Source organism: Rhagoletis pomonella, unplaced genomic scaffold (assembly GCF_013731165.1).
Source record: "Rhagoletis pomonella isolate Grant_MI unplaced genomic scaffold, Rhpom_1.0 Rhpom_scaffold_00751, whole genome shotgun sequence".
Taxonomy (NCBI): Eukaryota; Metazoa; Arthropoda; class Insecta; order Diptera; family Tephritidae; genus Rhagoletis; species Rhagoletis pomonella.
Window position 1 is genome coordinate 1 of NW_023459305.1, and position 21249 is coordinate 21249.

The following is a 21249-nucleotide window of genomic DNA, read 5'->3' on the forward strand; positions in this document are numbered from 1 at the left end:
GTTACTATCACGGCTGCGAGAGGCTATGGAAGCAGAAGGCATCGACGTGGACAAATACGACTTCCAGGGTAAACTTGACGATGCATTCGCAAAGGATGAACAGAAGGATGAGGCCGCTTGTTCGTCGAAGGATGTGCAGCAGACATCCGGGAAGGTTGAAGAACAGCAAAAGTCTCCAAGTTCATCAACATCTATGGACATGAACACGTTATTGGCTGCCATGTCACAGATGTCATCACAGCTGTCGTCACAGATGCAAGCACAGGATACACGTATGTCAAAGATGTCCTCACAGATTTCATCCCAGCTGCAAGTGCAGGAAACACGCATATCATCGCAGCTAGATGAAAAGATTACTCAGCTACAAGAGAATTTATTCAAAAATAACGCGGAACTGAGAGAGAGACAGGATAAAATCGAGGAACGACAAGATAAAATTGAAGCGCTTATTAGGGAAAAACAGGAGAAAGTCGAAGCTAAGGTGGATGAGCTTGAAGATCGTTTCCGGGGTTTGCAGTTGAATCGTCCAGCTACTTCGACGAACGCTCCCAAGGTAAAAAACCCCATCCTTTGACGGCACGATTCCTTTCCAAGTCTTTAAGCTCCAGTTTGAGAAGACAGCTACAGCAAATCACTGGAGCATGGAGGATAAATCCGCTGCATTGTTCGTTGCATTAAAAGGACCTGCAGCGGAAATCTTGCAGACTATTCCTGATTGTGAAAGGAACAGTTACGATGCGTTAATGGGTGCAGTGGAAAGACGTTATGGTAGCGAGCACAGGAGACAGATTTACCAGATGGAGCTGGAGAATCGCTGCCAGAAATCCAACGAGACTTTACAGGAATTCGCCTCTGAGATTGAAAGGCTGGCTCATTTGGCAATTGGAGACGCATCTGGTGAGCACCTTGAAAGAGTAAAAATCCAGAGGTTCATCAACGGAATGCGGGACATGTATACCAAGCGAGAGACGTACGCGAATCCAAAGGCAACATTTGCTGAAACCGTCTCGTATGCTCAGACGCGTGAAACGGCGGCGCTCCTAAGCAGACCAGCCTACAGAGCACATCGCGTGGAAGTGGAAACACCGGACGAGACAAATGAAATGCTGAAGAAGATTATCCAACTGCTGGGCGAGAAAAAGCATGGCTCTGGCAAATGTTTTAAATGTGGAAAGCCAGGCCACTTCGCCCGCGATTGCAGCGCAAGTTCCAGTGGGCTCAACAATTCAGCAGGACGCAAACGCAGGGCTGAAGGAGACGAAGCCAACTCCAATCAGTCGTTAAACTGAAACGAGCCAGCAGGAAGGGCCGCGTGCTGGCTCCAGAAGTTGAAGGGCCCATAATCTCCGTCTCACAAATTGGCCGGAATGCGAGCAACCTCACTATTGTTGGATGTGTGAATGGGCAGGAAAGAGTACTGACAGTGGATACTGGAGCGACACATTCCATTATTCGACCGGATTTGGCCACTTTTTATGTGAAGCCACTACCGGCTTCCTCATGATCAGGTTCCTCATGACTTTTAGGTTTCGCTGTCGTTGAGTTTCACGGATAACGAATTTCCGCCGAGTAGGAAGCCTCCTTGGTTACCAGCAAAGCCCATAAGAAACGCACAACATATATTTAGTTCGCAATTAGAATTCGAGGAAATGGTGGATAATTTCGGCAAGTCCCTATAGTATTTCCGCCCATATCAATTATTTATTTATTTTCCTTACAACAGTGACAAAACCTAGTTCCATCAACAAACCTACGCCTGTTAGGTCAGCTGCTTCCGTAGATAACGCCAATTTTACCAGGTGATACCGAAATAAAGCAAGAGGATGTACCTCGAATCCAACCTCAACCATCAGTTGCTAGCCATGAACCAAAAAGACAAGATCACGCGGGCAGGAGACTAGCCCGTTAGAATCGCATTTAGGAAGAAAGTTGAACGATTTTGACATTAGCCGTTTATTTACATTTCTTCGTTGTTTACAATTTGATGGTGGCTTTTTACTGCAATTTTCTTCATTACCGCTTGTGACAACGTGTGTACACATAAGATAAAGAATAATTTAACACAACGGCACGATTTATAGAAGAATTTGCATAATAAAAATGATTTTTCATGCGTTCAACAATTTCGCGGTTTTCTCCGTTCTCTTCGCTGTTTACTTCTTACAACAAAGATGGCGTCGAGATTTCGGCAGCTAGAAAATAACTTTTTTCGTTCTTTCCTTCCCGCGTGATCTTGTGTCTTTCGTTCATGGTTGCTAGCTGCGTTGATGCTGATAGAAATCTGGATCAATTTGTGATCAATTCTGTTTGTTTTCTTTCCTAATTAATTGAGGAAATTTTAATTGACAGCAGCGACAAATGAATATATACATAAACAAATGGTCGGTCATGGTTAAAACAATTAAAATTTTTGTATTGAAGTTTTGGTTTAAAATTTATTTTTTCCTTTTCAGTAGGGTTTTTGCACATTATCTTCTGCGTGAGAATTGATCGTAATAGATACGTATCTGAATAAGCGACTGGAACACGGCTGTTTGTCAAAAGCATACGATTTCGAACTCGTGTAAATGTACATTTGCTAAATGCGATAGCATGAACGCTCTTCGAAAACATATGTTCGAAAGTGCTAAATGTTGAATTTTAAATGCAGCAAAAAAGCTGCATTACGTTCTTTGTCTAAACTCGCTATTGCCATTCATTCAACGCCCCCTGTAGTTAGTAACCGATTGGAATTTTTACATCTTTCCCACTCTGTGTAAACAGCTGATTAATCGCAAATTTGTATTGTTCAACAATTTTTACCTTTTCGCATGTAGTTGGGATTTTTGATTGTTTTGATCTTATTTACGTCTTATAGGCTTGCACCGTGTTACAACAATAAACAGTAATCATAAAATACAAAATTAGTGTAATAAGACCGAAGTAAAAGTGTTGGAACTAGTTAGTACCTGGACAGCTACCATGATCCATCTAACAGGGCACAATTATAATGCCCGTGAGATCATACAAAATATATTTTCTCCGCTGGTGGGGGTGACATGCAGCCCACTAGCCAACGATGTTTGTGCACGAAACCACTTGTCTTTTGTGGAAATGTTACAGCCATTCTCTAAATTGCTGAATGATGGTAAGTATGCATTGCTTCTCACTACCAGTTCCTTTATTATACGCATAGAATATTGCCGTTCATTCAATTCGTAGCGCATTTTCGTGACGTGTCAGAAACGAGTGTTTCCATTAAGGGTCTACGCTTAAACTTTTGCGATATTGATTGGCGTCCGCCACAGATGGTGCTGGCGCGCAAAATGCTAAACGAGGCAGTGACAAATGCCCATAATGAGAAAACTAAATATGTGACCATAGGTGAGCTAAAAGTACATAAATAAACAACTATTAAAAAATTGGTTGCTTTTTATCTCGTCTTTAGGAAACATGGATTTACAGCTGCCCACTTCTGAGCCTTGGTTCGAGCAATGGCGTGAAACATTTCTCACCGTGCAGTTCCCCGCTGATCATGAGTTTACGCGCCATTTTATAAGTTGCCTTATCGTCTTGAGCAGTAGCGATCCGAACATTGTAGAAAGCGCACAAAAGCTTACGCAACGCGTACATCAAATGCAAAGCGTAACACCACAAAAATTGCCAAAGTGGTTTCACTCCACTAATGTGCTCAATAGTTACGTTGTACTGCATGAGGGTTCACAAGGCGATATATCCAAGTCCGATGATGATATATATTGTTATAATTGGTATGTTCATTAAAATTTATTTTAATTTTAGAGCGCAACAAGGTTACGAGCTGCTTAAGTCTACATTCGGTAATAGTAAATGCTTCTTGGTGCAGATTAATTCACTAGATGCCACTGTATCCGGAGAAGTGTCTGACTATTGGGTGCCATACATCAAACGACAGCCGAAAAATGTATAGTATTAAGCGTAAATTCTTAAATACTCTGATGAACTTACCTCGTGTATTTTTTCAAAATTCATTACCCAATTAGGAGCTTCAGGTAGAGCAGCTAAGTGGTCCAAAAACACCACAGGATGCTATGTCCATGATTTCCATGCCGAACATACAAATGTCTATACTTAGTGATGCAATGGCCCCTACCGATAGTGTCACTGATGTAACCATTATACATCCCTTGAGTCCAGTGCAAGAAAATGCGACAGAAGCCATAGTAAATCAGTGAATAATAGTTTCTATATTTTTTTTTTCTAAAGTCGTATTTTTACAGAGCTCAAAGTTTTCAGTAAGCAGCGAGAGCATAGCTTCGCAAACCATAAATGCAAACGTATGGGCAAGTGAAACGGATGGCGATAACACAACGATTCATGGAGGTTGCATGAATTCCATGGATGTCGAGAATTTGCGTCATTTCGTGCAGGATTACACTGTACGTGCATTAATACCATACGCTGAACAATTGGTGGCCCTGCTTGTAGAAGCGGTAACAAATACTGGAAAATTTAAATTGTTTTTAAAAAGATTTTTAATTTATATATTCATAGATCACAAACAAAAAAGGTGTCAGTAAGTCTTTGCTTAGCGCCACTAAACGGTGGTTTGTTAGCAGCAAGCCTGGTTCGAATTCGGTCAATCAAAACGCTGTTATGTAAGTTTTATCCGTTTTTTTTTTATAACCGAGCGCACTTGTACGCAAGGGTATTATAACTTTATTCACATAACGGTTGTTTGTAACAGGCAAAACGAATCGAGAAAGATATACATAAATGATCAGAATGAAAAGAGAAATCGATTAAGCGGTGACTGTCTGCCCGTCCGCCTGTGCACACGATAACTCGAGTATAAATTTACATATCTTAACGTAACTTGGTACGTTTACTTCTTTCGGGCGTAGGACAGGTGGTATTGAAACTGGGAAAAATCGGACAATAACCACGGTTACTTCCCATATAATGTTTTTTTTTTTAGAAAACTGATATTTTAGTAACTTCTGAAGATTATTCACTTAAAATTGATATTTACAATAATTTTTAAACGAAAAATAAGAATATTATAAATTTTTGTAAAATGGGCGTAGCCACGCCAGAATTGATAAAAGCGAAAATTACGATACTCAAATTTTGCTTTGAAATAAGCGTACATCAAACTGGCTGGCACACTTTTTTATTATTTCACTATGTTGATAAGCTATGTGAAAAAATTTTGGGAATTACTGTTTAAAATCTGTCCAAATTTCCAAATGGTTTTAGAGTGTCAATATCATATCAACTAATATCATAATGTAGATGGTCTTTTGGCAATAAACGTTTCTACTAATAAAGTAGCAATTTTATTTTGAATGTTATTCTAATAGTCGTCGGCCGCTGTGGTGTAGTGGTAAGCAGTGCGCGCTTTCACACATCAGCACCTGGGTTCAAGCCCTGGTCAAAGCAACATCCCAAAAATATAGAAAAAGGTTTTTTCTTAACAGCGGTCGTCCCTCGGCAGGCAATGGCAAACCTCCGACTGTATTTCTGCCATGAAAAACAGCTTCTCATAAAAATACAATCGCCGTTCGGAGTCGGCGTAAAACTGTAGGTCCCTCCGCTTTGTGTGACAACATCAAGGCGCACGCCACAAGTCGGAGGAGAAGCTCGGCCAAACACTAACATATGTGTAAGCGCCAATCTATTATTATTATTATTATTATTATTATTCTAATAGTGCATAAATTGTGAAAAATTCACATTTAGATTAGTTACTAGAGCGAAGATTTTGGAGGCATACATCGATGTTTTTTTGCATCCCTATATTGAAATCGGACTTTAATGGCGGTCGCTTTTCATATAACAATAAATTTCAGATATGCTTGAAACTTCAATATTTCGAATTTTAAAGACGCTAATTTACTCAGAAGGTATATGACCATGAAAAGAAGTAGCATTATTATGGAATTTTGGAACTATTCTAACTTAACGTTCTATCAAATATTTTTAAAATAGGGTAATAAAGCCACCCCTGTTTACCATATAGCAGTAGTTTTCGGAAAGGTGAAAAACATATTTTCTACTTGCGCCGGGTATTTAATGCTCGGCTCTGCCCGAACTTAGACTTTCTTATTTGTTTTAAATATATTTATATATGTTTGCTTTTCACAGCTATACAAATGAATCATCGGAATTGCAAACCCGCAAACTTGGAGATCTTTATTTCATATTCGGGCATTACAATCTGGCTTTTCAGGTAATACAACATTTTCCCCCTACAAAACTAATTATAAATTCACTTGGGCTTTCATTTTCAGGCTTATCATCAAGCTAAACGCGATTTCAATGCCGACTCCGCTTGGCAGTATTATGCAGGAGCTTTGGAAATGGCTGCCGTCTCGGCATTTATGCTAGGCACTGCGAATCGTAAAACTTTTGATTACATGGAAGATGCCATTATGTGTTATTTAACCGTTTGCAAGTAATAATTTGTATACGTTTCTAATTCACCCGCTCTTATTATAATATAAAACACATTTCACCAAAGATTACAACAATTTGCGACGCGTGCCACCCTGCTCAGTATGGAATGTCTACGCACATCACGCATGTACGGTGAGGCCGCTAAGCAATTGATACGAATGACTAGTGAAGATGCCGATTTACGTTCAGCTTTGCTTTTAGAGCAAGCAGCTTATTGCTTTTTAGCATCGAATCCCTCAATGTATCGCAAGTATGCCTTCAACATTGTACTCTCGGGAAATCGTTATTCGCGTGCTGGTCAGCGAAAACATGCGCATCGCTGTTATCAGCAAGCCTTTCAAGTTTTCCAAAGCCGCGGTTGGAGTTTAGCTGAAGATCACATACAGTATACAATGGCTAAGCAGGCATGTGCATTGAAGCGCCTCGAAGAGGCGAGTCGTTCATATTCGCATCTGCTGCACCCAGGCAGTCAGCAGAGTGCGCAGCAGCAAGTAATTTTTCTCAAAGAGTACATTCAAATGCATACGGTAAGTAGAGATTGTCGAGCTTGCGTTGTAGTTTTTAAAAATGACAGATTTTTGTGGGTTTTGTAGGAACTCATTAAGCGCAATCCTGAATTGGGTCTACTATCATTAGCATTACCACAGGTTGCTCAAAATTCGATTCGTGTTTTACTTTCAACTCCAACGACTATGGGCAGTGGTCAGCAAGTGGCGGCCAGTGGTATTGATATAAAGGTTGGTCTAATGCAATAAAAGTTACTTATTTTACTAAATTATATATATTTTAGTCTGATTCCGCTGATGAATCAGTGTGGGGAAAAATGGAAGAAATGCTAGTGGCCACTGCGGATCCGAAGAAAGCATTTGTATTCAAGCCAACACGTTTTCTATTTTCTAAAGAATGTCCGGCTATAGATAATCCGCTTGCAGTGCAAGGCGGTAACATTATATAAATTCTTCTTGAAACTTCAATATCAATATATATTTTTCAGAACCCATTGAAATCTCCGTGAACATTTTTAACACCGTCAAATGTAGCATTACACTTAATGGCATCGATTTGCTCTGGAAACTGCAGCTAGACAATGGTGAAGTGCTCTCCAATGAGTCATTGTACAGCCACAATGAAGAGAGTTCAAGTAATTATTCAATAGCGGCATTCCTTTAAGCTGAAAAAAGCTCGAAAACTTCGATAGTCTAAAAAACTTTTGTGAACTATCGAAAATTGTATGAAAAATACTGGCGTGTTTTCCCTTTTTTAACCGCTAAAATCTTACATATTTCAATAAGAATTATTAACTTCAACACACTTTCCTTAGGCAAAGCAGCTGTTAGCGCCGCTATTAAAACTAGCTGTGTTCCGTCTGTCGTTTTGGATGAGCGTTGCGAGCATACGATATACTTTAAAATAACACCCAAGTTAACTGGTCTCTTAAACATAATCGGCGTGGTTGGTGAAGTTGTTCTTACATCCGAGCCTACTGCTTGCCTGCTTGGTATGTTGCAATTCGAGACACCACAAGTTAAGGTTAAGGGCAAGCAATCAACTCAAATGATATTAGATAACAAGCTTAGTATTAAAGTGACACCTTCAGTGCCAGCGATGTCTGTTAGCTTCTCACAGCTACCCACAAATTTGGTTGCTGGCGAAATACTACCCGTAACGGTGACGCTGCGAAACTCTGGTATTGTGCCAATAGAAAATATATACCTCTGCTGTGATCAGCCGCGCAGGCTGACGCTGATGGATGGGGATTTGGAAGTGCCACTTTCGATATTGAAAAGTAAGCTTTTAGTGACAAAATATTTACTTGTTCTAATAACTCTTGTTTTAGCTGTCAAAGATCTAACCAACGAAAAGCTATCAAAAGACCGCGAGATACGTCGACAACGCGTATTTCGTTTACTCAAGCACGAGAACTCGGTTAGTTTGAAGCCACAGGCGTGTGCTACAATACCAATGCATATACAAGCACCCTACGAGAAAGGCGAATTTACGTTGAGACTACTTTTTATTTATATATTGCCAGATGGCACAAGCGCTACTATCAAATATCGCCTAGTGCGTCATAATTGGAAGTTCCAAGTACATGAATGTTTGCACAGCGCAGTGACTTGCGTGATCAGTAACACACTCTCTGGTGAACTGGGTCTCGATGTGGCGATAAAGAATGAAAGCAATGCGAAAATTTTCACCAAAAGCGATATGTATATCAATTCGCTTGGTATTTACAGTGCCGATCACAACATAAATCGTAATAAACTCTACAGTAAGTCAATTTGGGAATATTTAATTGCAGCTGTATACAAATTAGTATAATTTTTTTTTACTTGTAGTCACCAATCAAATGGAAATTGCCACCGGCAGTGATGGAGGTACATTTACTTTTTATTATTTACAATTGAGGCCACTAATATCTCTCTTTTTATAGCACGCTATCTATCAATGGGCAAATCAATGAATTTCCAATGTCGTTTAGAACGCAACACCCACAATTTAGCGTCAGCGCCGTCTAAAATTCTATACGAGCGTGTTTCATTCGTAAGCGTCATCCCTTCGATAAATGCTGATAAGGCCCATGCCTACATTCCATCTGTACATGAAATGTATGGCTTTTTAGCAAAACATGAGACTTTATACTTCAATATCAGCATAAATACGGATGAGTTCAACAGTGCTGTAATCAATTCAGATCCACACACTACTGTTATATTAAATTGGGCAGCGCATGTAAAATTAGGCGGTGATAAGGAGGAAGCACAACGATTGGCTGCCGGTCAGCACTTCATACAATTACGAAACCTTTATGAAACTACCACCAGTTTGGGCGTGCAAGCCTCACATGCTTATGTGGAGATTATAGCGAAGCCGCAGCAAGTGCGCAGCATTGCTGAATTTGCATTGAACGACACAGATGCCCAGTCGTTTGCGGTATTCGCGGATGAACAACGTTGGATGGATGATGAGGATGATGACAACGTGGGTGATGATGATGATGTGTCATTTTGGGAAGTCAACACAGATTATGTGGGTAAACGATGTTTACTTTTGGATGAAAGTTTTCCGCTTGCTGTTAAAGGTTAAATATTATTCTTAGATATGTATGCCTTAGTTATAAAGTGAATAGCCTTAATTTTCCTTGACGCCGTTGTGCAATATATAATTAAATATTTAAATTATAAACAAATTTGTCCTATATTATTTATATATCACTTGAAACAATAATAAATACAAGAAACGCATTACGCTACTATTAAAGCACACACTAAAGACTAGAGATGCATGATGCATAAATATATTAATTTCTGAAAGCTTACTAACGCTAGTTGTGCCATACATGAAGAAAATTGGAGCACTTTTTCCAACTACACTCCCATCAGCGATACAAATTCAATTGCGCTACCAATTCGCGCTCATCAATTTCTTTCATATTTAATTCGGCCTCTTGTTTTTTCAACAACTCGAAAATTGCCGCAAGTTGCTCGCGTTCAATTCTATAATGCAATTATCATACATTTTTAATAAACACTATCTATTTTGATAATGTATGCACTCAAATTACCTGCGTTCTTCCTCCAATTGGTCGTGGGTTAATTGGGCCTCTAACTCTTTGAGACGCGCCGATTTCAATTTTCCCACCAGTCCATCACCCAAAGGGTTGTCCGTATCGAAATCTTCATCGTCACTGCCGTCATACAATCCCTCTGTTCGTTCCTCCATTGCACTTAAGCTATTTTGTTCTTCGATTTCTCGCTCTTCTTGAATGCTAGGCATCTATGTATGCATACCCTTTTTTTTACTACGAGAAAGATTTATGATGAAAGCATCATTATTTGTGGTACTTACCCCAATGTCCTTCACCAAATTAGAAAAATAGAACGCTAGTATTACGGCAGCTAGCATAGTGACAGTACTCAATAGAAAAACATTGTCGAATGAATCGAAAACTTCGCTGATGCCAAGGAGGGCATACATGTTGTTCTTTCCAAAAGGAGTTGCGAAAGTCAGGATTTTCGCCGGCAATTCTCTAGTATAGGGTACAACTGCTAAATAAGGTGCAAAAATGACGGGAGGGACAAAAAACTTTTGTTAAATTGTATGAGCAATTGCACCAGTATAAATGAAATGATTATGCACTACCCACTATTCACTCACTATTAAAATGTGTGCTTATTGTTTTATGCAGGCAATAGCAATTTTTCACTACTATATTTTATATTTTGTGTAATAAAAAAACGTAAACAAACATTTCGCCTCACAAAAATAGGCTTTGTTTCTTTTCTTTTCTAGCAGATAATTATCAGGAAGAAGAATGAGAAAACTGAAAGAATTAACGAAATAACGAAAAAGTAATAGGTGCGTTCGACAAGTCAAAAATTTGTAATAGTTTTCCAAATTTTTACTGGATGGCGTTCGATAACGACAAAAAATTATCCAACACACAACAATTGAGAGAGCAAGCGTTCATTTTGATGCCAGAGAAGCGTTCATTTTGTACTGGCAAAATTTTAGTAAGCAAAAATTATCCAACATGAAAACATATGATCACAAAACATATGGTTGCAATTTTTGTAAACAAACAAAATTGCATTTTCCGAGTTTTGGTATTTATATGCCGTTTGGCTGCCTGCTATGTGACTTTATGATAGCGCCAACTAGTTTTACTTCTAAAAATGTTTCTGGCGAACATTGAACGTTCACTTTCCTTTTTCCTTCTATGGAGACAACATGAATTTCAGTTTGTTTACAAATAAAACATAAACAAAGTCAGCTGGTGTGTCTTCTTCTTCCGGTTTTTGCACGTAATGGCTAATTTCCTGTTCGTTTACTTTTTTGCTTTTTCATCTCTTTGGGAGACAATTTTCGCTTACTCTCTTGATTTTTTGATTGTTGGCTGGTGCCAAGGCGTATTTAACAAGGTGGTGTTGGCCGTATATAAGTAAAAAATTACACTAACAAATTATACGCTGATGGCCATACTGTCATTGGTATGAGTTACAACAAACACATCATTTTGACGTAATGGCCTCCACGGCGAAAAACTCAGCTCGCCCCAACACCACCTTGTTTAATACACCTTGGCTGGTGCTGGCTAATTTTGTTATCGAACGCACTTAATATTTGGCGCGAATTTTTGTTTATCCAAATTTTAGGTCGGTGTTATGCAGAAATTTTGTTTGGCAAACTGCGTGCAATTGTTGTTGCAGCAAACTCGGAGAGAGCGAGTTTGGCGACTCTCACAGCAAACTAATTTTGTTTGGTCAAACTGCAGCAAATTCGGTGTTGTCATATACAAAAATTTTAAATTTTGCGCGTTATGTACATCTGAAATTCTCATTTCGTATTGGCAATAGCCATGAAAACCATAATGAACGTGCAACCCTGTGCCAAACTCGACATAACCACCTCCGAGCAAACTAAGCAGCCGCCATTTAATTTGGCAAACAAAAGTTTGTCTGCATAACACTGACCTTACTAGCAGAAACTAGCAGGAGAGCCAAAAAAAGAAGAGCGTAAGAACGAGAGAGAGCTGCTATTCTGCCTATTGTGTTGCCGCAGCCACAATACAAGGTGTTATCGGTTGGCAACTTCTCGCTCTAATTCCGCCATATTGACTGCCTTAGCTAAAACGGTGTTACTTCTTCAACAATTCTTTGCCTAATAATATAGATGATTTCTTTTTTTTTTTTTCTCAGTATACACATTTTGTTTTCTCAAAAAGGTATTATATCTTATCTTATTTAATTTCATTGCGAATATACTATAAAAAAGCTAATTTTGTTTAGAAGAAAATATGAAATCTTATATATTCCCCCAAATGGGCAGTCATTTTTTCCCGTTTTTCTTTTTATTCTACTGAGCTAAGGCAGTGTCAAATCGAGCTGTCACAACTGATACCACCTTGTATTATTGCATCATGACAAGAATGATAGATGATGTTCGCTGCACCGTGATGCATCAGCTGTAATATGTGAGTATCTGTCAAATTGTAAAATCATCGTAAAACGAAAACATTGGTTTTCTCTATAAATAACGCAAAAAATATATATTCTTTTTACTATCAAAAGTTAAAGAACCATAAAAAATGACAGCTATTGCTGGTGGTCACGGCGAGCCCAATCCCAATGCTAGTTGGCTGGGTGCGCGTGGTATGTGGTTGGCGTACACTTTGGGCGTGTTGGCAGTACATTTGATACTATTGTCAGTTCCATTCATAAGCATTCCAATGGCATGGACTATAACAAACTTGCTGCACAATGCCGTAAGTGTTCCAATAAGCATTTTAGAAGATAATGTTGAAAGCATTTTTATTTTTGCATTATAGGCGCATTTTTACTTCTTGCACATTATTAAGGGAGCTCCATGGTTAAGCATTGAAAATGACTGTGCGCGTCGGCTAACACATTGGGAGCAAATCGACGATGGTGAACAATTTACCACAACACGTAAATTCCTTACGGCGGTTCCCATTATTTTGTAAGTAACTAGCCTATGCAAAGTTAATAAAAATATGGTTGGATAAATTCTTAACTCCGGTTTCATAGATTCCTGCTCACCTGCATCTATACAAGGAATGATCCCGATCACTTTATTGCAAACTTCATTTCCCTTGTACTAGTAACTTTGCCCAAATTACCACAGTTCCATGGAGTGCGTCTCTTCAACATAAATAAATACTGAATTGTCAATTATAATGCCATTGGGAGCTTTGAGATGGTGGAAAATATTGTTTGTATGATCTTTTTATAGACTGAGTGGATATGATTGGTACATGGATTCAAATTAACTTTAGTGACAGGATATTTTATACGAGTTTGATATTACATCTTTACTGTATAGCAAGTACAGCAGCATATGAGTTGAGAGAAATGAGAGTGACATTAAAAATTAGAGTAAAGCATTCTTAAAATAAATAAGTTAATAGTAAAAACAAATATTTTTAAAGCAAGCTATCTAAATATAAACGAAATCGGACTATAAATATTGGTTTACCTAATATGTCGACTCGTTTGCCACCTATCGGCAAAATTTGTAGTGGAGTTATTCCTTTTAATGAAATTGATATAAGTTGTAAATACGAACCAAATCGGACTATAAATACGGGTTATTCAAATATCTCGACTCTTGCGCCACCTATCGGATTAATCCATCTGTCGTATTGCATCGTCATCGGGTTCTGAGTCAAGTTTAAAGCCCCAAGGTATTCGGGAAGCTGGTCAAAAATTAATTGTAAAATTTGCTCCTAACAAACATACATACATACAGAGCAAGCTAAATAAAAGCATCTATAATAAATAAAAATTAAACCCGAATGTATTATCTGTTATGCAAATGATGCAATGGTAAGAGAAATGAAGGGGTTATGGGTTGATCATAGGTTGCAACGCAATCTCATTTGGGTTGTCGGTGGGAAAGGCCACTGAAGTGAAAATATATGAATGACAACTATAGTAAAGTGCTATTAAGTTGAAGATAATAGAATTTTGAAGTACCAGTAAATAAGCTGAAGAAACTGTTGGATAAAGAAATAAGTTCTTAATAAAAATTCTGCGGCAACCACAAAAATTCAGCGTTCAGTTGTAATCGACCCATTAGCTGTTAAAAGTTTCGTTAAATTTCCACAGAGTGAGCCGAAATCGAATTTGATAGTAGTGCTACAGATATGTAACATTTTAAAATAATTAATTTATTGTGAAGTTCATAGATTTATTTAAAGCTACAAAACATAATCGGGATAAAGAATGAAATGCATAATAATATTTTTAAAGACTTCACAATGCCACAAAATTTAATTTAACATTTGAGTCACCCTGTTCATTTCTCCGATGGCACTCCAATGGGGTTGGTGGGGCTTAAACACAGCAAACGCCAGTTCACAAGCTACGTAGTCACAATTGTGTGCCAACATTGAAAAGTCGATTGCCAACGTGAAATTGTTGCTTGATTTAAAATATATTTTTCTGCCACATTAGCCACTTTATTGCACCTGTGCACAGTTTGTTGTGTTCTTTTGCAACAGTTAATTGAATTGTTCAACAAAGTTTTTCCTCGTAGCTAGTGGTTTGACAAATTCGATTACAAATTTGATCTCCGCTCGCGACAACAGAAGCTCGAGCAAAAGGAAAAATAATCAATTGTCTTTTTTTTGTGGGGTGCCTGCAAAGCAGTGAAAAAGTATTCAAACTGTTGAATTTGCCGCAATTATACTTGCAAACATCATCGTCATCATCTCATAGTGCCCGGAGTAGTAATATGCCTGTAAGTGATGTGTTAGTATTATGGCTCTTACAAATAAAATAACAACAGATTTTGTTTTAGGTTCACGAATTTAGAGTGGAAATGACTTGTTCAGGATGTTCCAACAGCGTGGAGCGTGTTTTAAACAAGTTGGGCGGTAAGTGGGGTTGGCGAGGGTGATAATGATGGCAACAGGCGCTATGTATAATAAGCTCCAAAGTGTTTCTCTTTTTATTACATATTCATAATATTAGATTCCTTGGCGATATCCTTTTTTTTTTTTGCACTTTGCGGTTTTGTGGCTGAGTTTATGCACTCATACTGCCAGGGTGATTACGATTTGAGAGATTCTTCCTCTTAATTGGTTACGTGTTGCCTCTTGCGTATTATTTGCAATTTTTTAACTGATGTGCTTTTCAGCGCCAGCCGCCACCTGGAGAGCAATATTTATTGCTTAAACGAAAGCCTCATTGAGGCGTTTTGATTATGATATTGGATTGTGTTGAATTGATTGATATACACATCCGCCGAGTTTATCGAGCTGGATGATCGGTTTCATAAAATTTTTCGATAATCTGCATGGTAGTTGAGTTGATGCTGTGTTTCTTGTTAGTTTTCTGGCTCAAAACCTGTTTGTTGCGATGAGATTGATTTCCTCTGGCGGTTGATTTTTAGCGAAAAGGCTGTGTGAGCGTTGACAGCTTTTGATCAACTTGAACTTGACGATATGGCTCTTTCGTTGTTTTGAACGGCCGTTTAAATTTGTTATTTTTTGTTTTGGTTATAGTGATTGTTTATGTTTAGTTATCATATTATAATGTTATATAGCATTTAAAAATGCTGTTTTTAGCACTGAAAAGTGCTCGACTACTTATTCTGTCTTCGTGTTGAGTTGGTTGTTTCTTGGTGAGTTGTTCTTTTTAACTTTAATTGTTTATATCATTTCTTTTTTTACACTTTTTTAGATGCTGATTTCAGCTTCCCTGATGAATTTACATAACTCTATAAGCGCTCTGGTGTCGCGTTTTTTGAGAATATGATGGAGGTTTTCAAATTCGTTAAAGATATCATATTTTTCCCTAATGGAGTTGTGTTTCCCACATTCAAAAATGGCATGGATGTAGTTGTCGGTTGCTTGGCAGTTCTGACAACGGTCAGATTCACTTGCCCCAATTTTATGTAAGTATACTCTGTCATAGGTGTGTCCCGTGAGTAGTCTGTTTATTGTCTTTATGTCTCTAGCTTCCATTTTGGACTTAATATACCACGGATCGCTTGTGATCTCTGGGAAGTATTCAGCAAACAGTTTTCCTTTCTCCTTTGCCGTTTGGCGGTACCTATCATTCCAATTTTTCCTTAGTTCCTCATTAATTTTTCTGATTGCTTCCTCAGGAGTTAGGCTCGCATTTAAAGGAGCGCCAACTTCTAAGGCTGTTTTTGCCATTTCATCCACAGTCTCATTAATTTGTATTCCCACATGGCTCGGAGTCCATGTTAGGACACAGTTTATTCCCCCCCTCACTAAGGCGTTTGTGAATGCGGGCTACTATGTAGTTATTGGACTTTTCTTTCTCTATCCAATTGCATGCTACTAAACTGTCAGTGAAAATTGCAATGTTCTTCAACCCGTCCTCAAAAGCAATGTCCACTGCCTTGGCAATAGCCCATGCTTCTGCAAAGGCCGAGGAAGTTTTAAAGTTGATCTTGAAAAAAAATTTTTGATTATGTGTAACATTATATACTCCACATCCCATGGCTGTTTCGCCCCCTGAAGCATCAGTTGCAAAGATAGAAAATTTGTTGTTCTTGTAAAAGTCAATCTTTTGATTATATTCTGCCTTAAATTGTTCTTTGGTCGTATCTCTTTTCCTTAGCTCGGGTTTCGCCAATACTGTCATACCTACGCTTTTTTGGAAGGTGCAGTCTGTGTCGATTTTATCAAAAGTATTTTTGAATTCGTGATATATTAAGCTATAACTGGATTCTGGGTAGAAATCTTTTTTTACGCTGTTGAAGAGAGTCGGATTGTCAAACATTATCTTTACTAACTCCCTACTAGTTAGATATTTACCCCTCTCCAGAGGTTCAAGTTCATTTGCTAAAACATATATAGTGTGAACTGGAGTTGAAGGTGTAAGGCCTAGACATCTACGTAAGGTGGTATTCTGAAAAGTCATAATTTTCTTGTTTATTGTTTTCGGTATCCTTGCAGCCGTGGTTCTTGCAACTTCGACCTTGGACCTAATGAAGCTTTTATATAGGTTAACAGCCACTTTGGGTGTTATACCTGTTTTCACTGGAGTAAGACATTTCAAAAAATTTGCGTTTTTTTTTGTGTCATTCACTAACCTTTGGAAGTGCGGGCCTACCGTCAGCGACGAGTTTATAGTTCTACCAATGAATTTAATTTGTCTCACTTGTTCAATAGGGGTTTCATTTATTTTGATTTGTACATCTTGCCTATTACTTTTAGCAATGTACATTAGCTTAGTTTTTTGTACGTTGAACGACAGATTTAGTTTGGTACAAATATCATAAAATTGTTTGGCCTTCTGCTCAAGGTTTTGTCTTACTATGTCACAATTGCTCCCGTGCGATAGGATCAGAAAGTCATCTGCAAACTGATAGATGTCTGTCCCTGAGTCCCCAATACTGTGTAGTTCTTTTGTATATAAATTAAAGAGTAGCGGCGATAGACAACTGCCCTGTGGCAGGCCATCTTCTATTATTATGGACTCCTTGCCCAGGTGCAGAATTCTTTTGCCAAAGAAATCAATAATCCATTTTATATACGTATCTGGTATTTTAAGGTTCCCTAGCAGGCTCTGCAGCTTACCTAGGGTAACACAATTGTAGGCATTGTTTATGTCAAGCGTCAGAACTACTGCCTTTTTGCCTGCATGTTTTAAGCTGGCAACTTTGTGTAGAAAATCATTGATACACATTGCCGCAGACTTTCCTTTCCTATAAGCATACGATCTCTCTGGGTAAATATTTTTGTCGTTTAAAAAGCCTTCCAGTCTGCCTTTAATCATGAGGTTTATAGACTTAACTAGCACCGATATAAGTGAAATTGGACGGAAATTCTTATAGTCACTTAGGTCTTTGTTTACCTTAGGGATTGGGACGATTCTTACCTTACGCCAAGAGTCATTTATTTCACACTTGGTGAAGGCATCGTTTAGTGCAGTTAGTAAGTTTTTTGTCGCTGTTTCCGGCAAGGATCGAAGCATTTCATATGTGATCTGATCACACCCACCCGCGGACCTTTTAGTCTTATTTTTAAGTACCCCTTTGAGCTCGTTGTCCTCAAACATAGGAACTTTGTCTGCGCAAGCAACTTTCCGCTCTACTTTTTCTTTTGTATCGTCTTCATCACTCACCTGATTTTTTAGGTGTTGAAGGTACAAAGCGTCATTGGTATCGTCCCACGGTTGCTTAGACTCAGTGGATCCGGCACCTTTCATATTTTTGACAAATTTCCATGCTTCTCTAGTATTTGGGTGACTATTGAGGAGGTTTAGGTTCTTGTTGTAACTTTCTTTTTTGGCTTCTTCTACCGCATTTTTCCAATTTTCCTTGGCTTCAGTCGCAGCTCTTAAGTTTTGAGCAGTCGGGTATTTGTTGCACTTTTTTGTCGCGGCCAATTGCAGCCTAAAGAGCTTTTCCAACCCTTTGTGCCACCAGAACTTAGGGCGTCGAGAATCTTTGATCTCAAAGGTGGACGCTTTAATTCCATTAGTTAGAGTGTTTTCAATTTGTTTGATGTCTGTGTCAAGCTGGACAGTGCCTAGATCGCTAAGCAATTTTCTTTTGGCAAGGAACGTGGATTTTTTTGTTTCAATCTGGTCGAAGCTTATTACAATTGGGTAATGATGGCTGCCACCCAGTTGACAGGGGACCACCTCCCAGTTTGCAGATGATGTGATGTTCGTGAAGGTCAGATCCAAGACTGATCCCCTAGTAGCTTGCAGATCCGCTTTAAAGGTTATTGATCGATTGTTAAGACAGTAAAAGCTGGAGTTATTTATAAAGTTTTTAAGCCAGTTACCTCTGCTAGACTCAAAGAAATCGCCCCATTCATGTGCTCTCGCATTGAAGTCCCCACATACCAATACATTTCTGTACACTTCCAATGTACCAAAAAGTTTATTGATTGTTTCTTTGAACTCTCCCACGCTTAAGGAGGGCTCAAAGTAGACCGCACATATCACTAAGTTCCGTGGAAGGTTGCATGTTTGCACAATGCATATGTCGTGGCTTGAATCAAAAATAATCTTACGAAATTTGATGGATTTTCTTAAGCCGATGGCTACCCCACCATATCCATCATTTCTGTTTTTCTTGACCATATTAAAGTTTACAATGTTTTTCTTGAGATCATTTTCGTTCTGAGTAAAAGTTTCACTCAGGCAGAAAATGTCCACGTTATAGTTGTTTACATAATATTCAATATGGTTAATGTTTTTCCTAAGAGACTGACAGTTATGTTGTAGTATCTTCATATTGTTCAAGGGTAGAAAGTGGGTTACTTGTAATAAATTTGTGGTCTAGATCTAAGCAGAATTTCTTTAGTCTCTGATCAAAATGATCAAATGCAGTTACACCTGCCTGAAAGTCGATCCTTCTAAAGGCGTCACTTGCAAATTTTATCATCTCTGCAACTAATTTCTCCATTTCGGATACGATGTGTATGTTTTCTTTTCTTAATGCTACCCCATAGGCTTCAATTGACGCATTTTTCCGCTTGGCTTTAGCCTCCGCACTTTTTTCTTCATTTGCCTTAGTGACTTTATTTTTGGATGACTGGCTAGTCCTGTATTGCTTACGCCTAAGTATAGCTGCGTAGTTTCTTGGCGTTAAAATTCCGTTAACTTCCGCGTCCCTATCTTTTAAAGCATCTGAAGATTGACCCAAAGCGGGGAAATCTTCATCGTCTAGCAGCCTAAATCTATTCGATGCAAAAGGTGTATAAGTCTTTATTACCTCCCTCCTAGTTAGCTTTTTAATTGTCATAATCTTACTGATTCCCTCTTCCTTCTCCCACTTGGAGCATTTATTTTTTTCATTAGCCAAGTGATTGGTCTCCCCACACAGAATACATTTGGCATTACTGCACCCTTGTTCACAGCCCCCTTGGTTTCCACACTTTAAACATCGTTTGTTTGCCCTACAGGCTTTTCCTGTGTGCCCTAACCTGCCACAGTTAAAACACTGCCTTATGTAGGGGTAGAAGTACTCAACTTCGATAATAGTATGGTTAAGCTTGATTTCTTTGGGTAGGTTGTTTGAGGCAAAGCCAATTTTAACAGTATAGGTCGGAATTCTGTTTTCACTTTCACGACTCTCACGTCTCATAAATCTTTGTACTGAAGTAATTTTCACATCAGAGATTGCCTCATTTTTTATTTCCTCTTCTGTGATCTCCAGGGGTATGTCCCTAATCACCCCATAGGTTTCAATAAATGCTCTGGGGATAAAGGCCCTCATTTGCATTTCTTTTAACTTTTCATTTGCCAAAATCTCATTTGCCGATTTAATGCTTGTTATACCTAGCTTGTAGAGCGTGACCCCAATTGCTTTGATTGTGTCAATGTCTTCTAAACCCAAATCTTTAACCTTGCTCCACAGATATAACCCATTCCTTATTCTCGTGTTCCTAACTAACTCCGATTTAGATGTATCGATTAAGACGTATATTTCCCCCTTATGGTCGTGTGGATAAAAAATAGTTTCATTTTTATTATTTTGGCGCATTTCATCATGCCCCTTACTAATGTCATTTCCTACAGACAGGTTTTGCTTCCCGCCATTTGCTTTTGCCATTTTTTGATTTCCCTCTCCTACTTCTGTTTGTCTGCCTAATACCGTTTTATCCTGTACGTCATGTAAGTCATAGCTTTCATGTATGTTATATACATGAGCGTGATTTTCATTCCTAACCTCATGGTTAGAATTGTTGGTAGAACTGCCGGTTGCCGCCATACCACTCATACCACTATTCTTACTAAGCACATGGTCGTCAATTTGTTCCATGTAAGCCCAGCTCTGCATTTCAGCGTCACCTGCTACATGGCCACTGTTATTGAAAGGATTAGAGTTTGGTTTAATCTGACTCATTTGCACTTCCATTTGCCCAGGAATCCGCACGTCTTCCTCATTGTCTCTTCTTTTTTTTTTCCTGACTCTTGACCTTGACCTGGAGGATCCCTCCCGGTCAGACCCCGCCATGGTAGCAGATGACGCTGCCACGCCACGCCACACAACTATTCTCAGGTATTTTTTTTAATAAAAAAAACACACAACTCCACACACAATTTAAAAAAGGAAAAATATGATACTCACAAATTATCTATGTAGATAGCTCAACACCAAAGATCACTTTAGCACAGTAAATTATTTTTAGTATTTTTTCTCCAACTCACCAGCACAGAAAAAACCACCTTTTCCACTCGGACGTTGAATAAGAAGTGGGCGATATCCTTGTAGTTTTTTTTTTTTTTTTTTTTTTTTTTTTTTTTTTTTTTTTTTTTTTTTATTTTTTTTTTTTTTTTTTTTTTTTTTTTTTTTTTTTTTTTTTTTTTTTCTTTT

The 21249-nt window shown here is 38.4% G+C and overlaps 4 protein-coding genes across 8 annotated transcripts in view; 3 read left to right on the forward strand and 1 right to left on the reverse strand.

Annotated features, from left to right (window-relative positions):
• The first annotated feature begins 2806 nt into the window (after positions 1 to 2806).
• On the forward strand, positions 2807 to 9617 carry LOC118751512 (trafficking protein particle complex subunit 8-like). The gene is made up of 17 exons (XM_036486342.1): positions 2807 to 3127; positions 3202 to 3363; positions 3428 to 3719; positions 3781 to 3922; positions 4002 to 4181; positions 4239 to 4451; positions 4513 to 4616; positions 6106 to 6190; positions 6252 to 6415; positions 6482 to 6944; positions 7011 to 7154; positions 7208 to 7358; positions 7412 to 7558; positions 7739 to 8203; positions 8255 to 8689; positions 8757 to 8795; positions 8852 to 9617. Exons 1-17 carry the CDS (start codon positions 2962 to 2964, stop codon positions 9502 to 9504), a joined length of 4005 nt encoding a protein of 1334 aa, XP_036342235.1. The 5' UTR covers positions 2807 to 2961; the 3' UTR covers positions 9505 to 9617.
• LOC118751513 (matrix-remodeling-associated protein 7-like) lies at positions 9611 to 10716 on the reverse strand. 4 transcript variants are annotated; one of them, XM_036486345.1, is made up of 4 exons: positions 10576 to 10716; positions 10267 to 10463; positions 9983 to 10194; positions 9611 to 9914 (listed from the first exon to the last, which is right to left on the reverse strand). In XM_036486345.1, the coding sequence occupies exons 2-4, from the start codon at positions 10393 to 10395 to the stop codon at positions 9797 to 9799; spliced, it is 459 nt and encodes a 152-aa protein (XP_036342238.1). In that variant the 5' UTR covers positions 10396 to 10463; positions 10576 to 10716; the 3' UTR covers positions 9611 to 9796. The 4 variants fall into 4 exon arrangements, with proteins under 4 accessions (XP_036342238.1, XP_036342236.1, XP_036342237.1 ...); XM_036486343.1 differs by having other exon boundaries at positions 10267 to 10466; XM_036486344.1 differs by having other exon boundaries at positions 10267 to 10503.
• Positions 10717 to 12301: 1585 nt separating this feature from the next.
• On the forward strand, positions 12302 to 13145 carry LOC118751509 (ORM1-like protein). 2 transcript variants are annotated; one of them, XM_036486340.1, is made up of 4 exons: positions 12302 to 12391; positions 12489 to 12682; positions 12746 to 12897; positions 12966 to 13145. In XM_036486340.1, exons 2-4 carry the CDS (start codon positions 12506 to 12508, stop codon positions 13099 to 13101), a joined length of 465 nt encoding a protein of 154 aa, XP_036342233.1. In that variant the 5' UTR covers positions 12302 to 12391; positions 12489 to 12505; the 3' UTR covers positions 13102 to 13145. The 2 variants fall into 2 exon arrangements, with proteins under 2 accessions (XP_036342233.1, XP_036342232.1); XM_036486339.1 differs by having other exon boundaries at positions 12383 to 12682.
• A 1147-nt stretch (positions 13146 to 14292) lies between these two features.
• Positions 14293 to 21249, forward strand: part of LOC118751516 (copper transport protein ATOX1-like) — a 7817-nt gene continuing 860 nt past the window's right edge. The window contains exons 1-2 of the mRNA XM_036486348.1: positions 14293 to 14679; positions 14740 to 14815. Coding sequence (XP_036342241.1) covers positions 14674 to 14679; positions 14740 to 14815 — 82 coding nt within the window. The 5' untranslated portion in view covers positions 14293 to 14673. The remainder of the gene's footprint in view (positions 14680 to 14739; positions 14816 to 21249) is intronic.

What these genes read in the sequence shown, in the direction of transcription:
- LOC118751512 (XM_036486342.1), top strand. Translation starts at nt 2,962, where the DNA reads ATGATCCATCTAACAGGGCACAATTATAATGCCCGTGAGATCATACAA. An exon ending in GTCAATCAAAACGCTGTTAT is followed by an intron (nt 4,617 to 6,105) that starts GTAAGTTTTATC and finishes TGCTTTTCACAG; the next exon opens with CTATACAAATGAATCATCGG. An exon ending in AGTACATTCAAATGCATACG is followed by an intron (nt 6,945 to 7,010) that starts GTAAGTAGAGAT and finishes TGGGTTTTGTAG; the next exon opens with GAACTCATTAAGCGCAATCC.
- LOC118751513 (XM_036486345.1), bottom strand. Translation starts at nt 10,395, where the DNA reads ATGTATGCCCTCCTTGGCATCAGCGAAGTTTTCGATTCATTCGACAAT. An exon ending in ATTTGGTGAAGGACATTGGG is followed by an intron (nt 10,195 to 10,266) that starts GTAAGTACCACA and finishes ATGCATACATAG; the next exon opens with ATGCCTAGCATTCAAGAAGA. An exon ending in CAATTGGAGGAAGAACGCAG is followed by an intron (nt 9,915 to 9,982) that starts GTAATTTGAGTG and finishes ATTGCATTATAG; the next exon opens with AATTGAACGCGAGCAACTTG.
- LOC118751509 (XM_036486340.1), top strand. Translation starts at nt 12,506, where the DNA reads ATGACAGCTATTGCTGGTGGTCACGGCGAGCCCAATCCCAATGCTAGT. An exon ending in CAAACTTGCTGCACAATGCC is followed by an intron (nt 12,683 to 12,745) that starts GTAAGTGTTCCA and finishes TTTGCATTATAG; the next exon opens with GCGCATTTTTACTTCTTGCA. An exon ending in ACGGCGGTTCCCATTATTTT is followed by an intron (nt 12,898 to 12,965) that starts GTAAGTAACTAG and finishes CCGGTTTCATAG; the next exon opens with ATTCCTGCTCACCTGCATCT.